This window comes from Vitis riparia, chromosome 9 (genome assembly GCF_004353265.1).
Source record: "Vitis riparia cultivar Riparia Gloire de Montpellier isolate 1030 chromosome 9, EGFV_Vit.rip_1.0, whole genome shotgun sequence".
In the NCBI taxonomy this organism is placed as follows: Eukaryota; Viridiplantae; Streptophyta; class Magnoliopsida; order Vitales; family Vitaceae; genus Vitis; species Vitis riparia.
Window position 1 is genome coordinate 19,002,521 of NC_048439.1, and position 3,958 is coordinate 19,006,478.

General features: G+C 34.1%; 1 protein-coding gene across 1 annotated transcript; it reads right to left on the reverse strand.

The window, feature by feature from the left end:
• Nucleotides 1-1,277: 1,277 nt before the first annotated feature.
• LOC117922686 (methanol O-anthraniloyltransferase) lies at nt 1,278-3,304 on the reverse strand. Its single transcript, XM_034840866.1, has 2 exons — nt 2,858-3,304; nt 1,278-2,180 (listed from the first exon to the last, which is right to left on the reverse strand). Exons 1-2 carry the CDS (start codon nt 3,302-3,304, stop codon nt 1,278-1,280), a joined length of 1,350 nt encoding a protein of 449 aa, XP_034696757.1.
• Between the last annotated feature and the right edge of the window lie 654 nt (nt 3,305-3,958).

Below are 3,958 nucleotides of genomic sequence, written 5' to 3' on the forward strand. Positions count from 1 at the left end.
CAATCATATTTTTTGGAAATTCTAAAAAAAATGTTTAGATAAATTTGAAGTACTAAAATTAGGAATTATTTTTGAATTAGTTATATTTTGCCTTACATGTGCATTGTGATTATCTGATCCTAGTCAATAAGGGAAAATATGTTGACCTCTATTACACTTAGTGGAGGTAATAATGATTTGTAAACCTAGTTAGTAGGGTAGTTATTGATCTATGGTATACCATTAGATTGATTTTGGTTCCACCCACTAATATGTAAGGAGCATCTAAGGCTACATGCTTTCGTAAGTCTCACTATGTTGGGCACTTTTGTTAACGATGGACCAATTTTTTTTTTTTTAATATATGCATGTTTAATGAAAAATATATATGATTTGAGAATTTATGAAAATAACACATGTAATTCAAGTTTATTTCGTATGATTGAGCTCATATTACAAACATTACCCATTTCGTTTTTGAAAAATAAATGTATTTGATCTCTACCCTTTATTCAACTCTTAAGTTCACAACTTTTATTAAATTTTTTCAGGTATACTTGATTATGGGAATAAGTGACATGGGTATGAAGGGTTCAGAAAGCCCCTTTATTTCTTAAGCTATGATACTAATATAATTGGATTTTTTTGTATTGATGGTTTACTTTACTACTACTTTTTGGGAGATTTGTCATAATTTAATTTATGGATTTTTGTATGAAAAGATAAATTTCTACTAAAACTTTTTTGTTAACTTAATTACTACTTCTCATGTCAAGCCTTCAGACTTGTGAAATGATCGTGGTGTCCGAACCTCTGGGTTTGGGTCATCACATCATTAGCTTGCATTTCCATGAGAAGGGTTATGATAAATTAGCAATGATGTTTCTAACAAACTTGGCTTCAAATTTTTAGGTTGATGCTTTTATTGTTGCATTATATTTCATCAAGAAGATACCTTCCACAACTTTGAACTCTGACACTTTAGCTACATTAAAATTTATATTTCTCAAAAGGTATAGCAAACACAAATTGATCACCAAGAAGACCTACCCTTTTGTCTTCCTAGCCTACAGCTCTCTTCAAAAGAGATATAAATGCTTGCATGCATCCCCAAACAAATAGAGTTTATCAAGGCATGTTTATATTTGCAAACACTGCATGGAAATCCATAGCTCAGTTCCTTTCCTAAAAGGATGAATGTCTCACACTACTGGCCAAAATAAGCATTCAACAGCACTCAAGCCTTCAAGCCAAATTAAACTGCTTAATTCTTAAAATCCATGTAGATTCTCCTTAATTTAGAGCATGGATGTAATTAACAGCTCTGCCTTTTTTGTCATTCTCTTTAGCTCCTGTTCAAACCTTTCCATGACTGGCGGAGGCAGGCATATAGGTATAACATTCCCTTCTTCTCCTTTGCTGTTCCTGAACCACATACGGAAGCTAATAATAGGAAAAGCCCTAGCAACCCCACCATAGACTGGCTTCCCCCACCCGAAATCGACCTCTCCAAACCCTGCACGCGTGACATCTGAAACAATATAGTTCCCTGGCTGCGTAAATGAGGGCCGGCCCTTGATGACCATAAGATCTGCCACTGATTTAATGTACTCCTGGCTCATTTCCGCCTTGGCTTTCTTCACTAACCTTATCGCAAATTCCAATGGATTTTTACATAGCATTCCAGCCTTAGTAATTGAAGATGGAGCCACAAAAGCATTTCCATAGTATCCTGGAGGCAGTTCGAAACCGTGCTTGCCTCGCATATTGATTATGCATGAAATGCGAACAACCTCATCAGGGTCTACTGCAAATGCAATTGTGCGGCATCTCCATACACATGCCATTAGTACCTCAAACGTTGAGCAGGCACCGAGGCTTGCAGGAAGTCGGTTCCTAAGTGCTCTTATCTCCTGAGGGCCAAAGAAGAATGATCGATGAACCAAATTATTTTCGTCCATGGCCATTAGTGTGCCCTTGGTGTTGGTTACCTTCTCGTATTCATGATGTATACGGGTTATTCGTGGCGGATTTCGGGCATTTAACAGCTCTCTTTGCCATATGGGCAGCAGAGATGGCACGGACAGACCTTGAGCCATCTCGCCTATGGTGTCGAGGAATTGAATCAAACCAGCTGCATCAGACATTGTGTGGTTTAGACGCAGTGCAAATATAAATCCTCCGCACCTCAATCGGGTCACCTGCATTTTACAAAGGTAGTCCTTATCAGTATATGCTTAAGCAACATCCAATGATTCTGTAATGAAATTTAATAACTTAAAACTTAGTTTAAGTTAAATTATTTTTAAGTTGCTAACTTAAAATGAATTATCTATTTTTTAGGTTAAATATTAGATTGATTGGTTTACCTAAAATTTATTCTAAATCATTAAATTGATATATTTACCTTCATTAATTTTAATTAATATTTATTTTCATTGATTTTAACTCAAATTTATTTTCATTAATTTTAAGTAGTAAATTTATTTATAAAATATTCATATTTATAGCATCGTAGATGCATTAAATATTTATTATAAAAAAAATAGGTCATGCATGTCGAATCATAATTCTAAAATATACTCCTATGTGGTCTCAAAAATTTATTTTTAACATTTAACAAAAGAATCAAATATTTTGGTTTTTTTATTCTGTAAAAAAATTTTAAAAATAAATCATAAGTAAAAAAAAAAAAATTAAATCATCTAAAATGTTAAAGTAAATTATATTCAGTATTAAGTTAAAAAAACAAACATCACCTAAATGAATTATTTCAACTTAATGCTTAGAATTAAAAATAACTTTAAGTTGTAATATTGAGTTAATTTAAATAAAGCCGTTAAATCATATTAAGTTATTAATCAAGGAAATTATTTACCTGAATTAAGATAAGAGGGGAACCAAGAATTGTCGTGGAGCCAGGGACATCATACAGAAGCTCCTCAAAGCCGGGACACATTGGCTGAATTGCATCACCAAGATTCTCAAGTGTGGTATCCGCATCGGCTTCAATGAACAAGACCCCTTCACCGGTGCAGTCCACAATGAGTTTTCTGTTATCCCCTTCAATCAGCCTGCCTGCAAACGGATAGTAGTATACAAGCGCCTTACCTAGAGCTTCTCTAATGACCTTTACAGGGTCTTTTCCTTCCATTAAAGGATTGCTTCGGTAAAACATTATCCCAGGAATTTGAAAGCGAAGGCCTTCTTGATCATCTATATCAGAAAGCTGCTTCACCTCTCGTGGGGTAGGGTTTGCAGGCCGAACAATCTGTGGAACACACCGGTTAACCGAGAATACTAGAGGAGACGACGGTGATGCCATGTCCTTCCAGGCAAGGAGTTTGTCGATAGAATATAGAAACAATGACGAGAGAAAATTGCAGGAGTTTATGTGATGGTATGCTTTGAGAAGAAGGTAGCTGATATTTATAGTCTAATGCTGCACTCCAATAACGTGGCCGACCATCTTGCTCAGCCTATGACACGGTGTATATGAGAGGTAGAACTTTAAGTGTGTTTCACTTGAATTTTTCTCTTAAGGTAAAAACTTATTCTCTTAAGTTTGTTTGTCATCAAAAAGGTATTTGAATTAAGCAACCTCTATTATAGATTTTCGTTTTATATTCATATATTACAAGTAAGTTTGTTTTATGAAAATGTATTTTAAGGGCCATTAATTATTTATATAACTATAAACAAATATTTATTATAAAAATAGTGGGGGGAACATTTAGGAATTATTAAAAAGTGATTTAGAGGTGAAGACTTTAGAAAAAGTGAAAGAAAAAAAAAGTGATAGTGGGCATCCAGACGTGAAAGACCGAACATTTTTATTGATGTTCAAAACCGTAAGGTCGAACACCCTTAAGGATATTCAAAGGTATAATATTACATGTTTTAAAAACCATCCAACCCTAAAATTACAAACATTTTTTTTGATTCCTGCATTTTCAAGTGCTAAATATAAATGTGCATT

Excerpts from the sequence above, each read along its gene's own strand:
- LOC117922686 (XM_034840866.1), bottom strand. The coding sequence starts at position 3,304 with ATGGCATCACCGTCGTCTCCTCTAGTATTCTCGGTTAACCGGTGTGTT. Across the intron at positions 2,181-2,857 it reads CCCCTCTTATCTTAATTCAG|GTGACCCGATTGAGGTGCGG; the intron begins GTAAATAATTTC and ends TGTAAAATGCAG.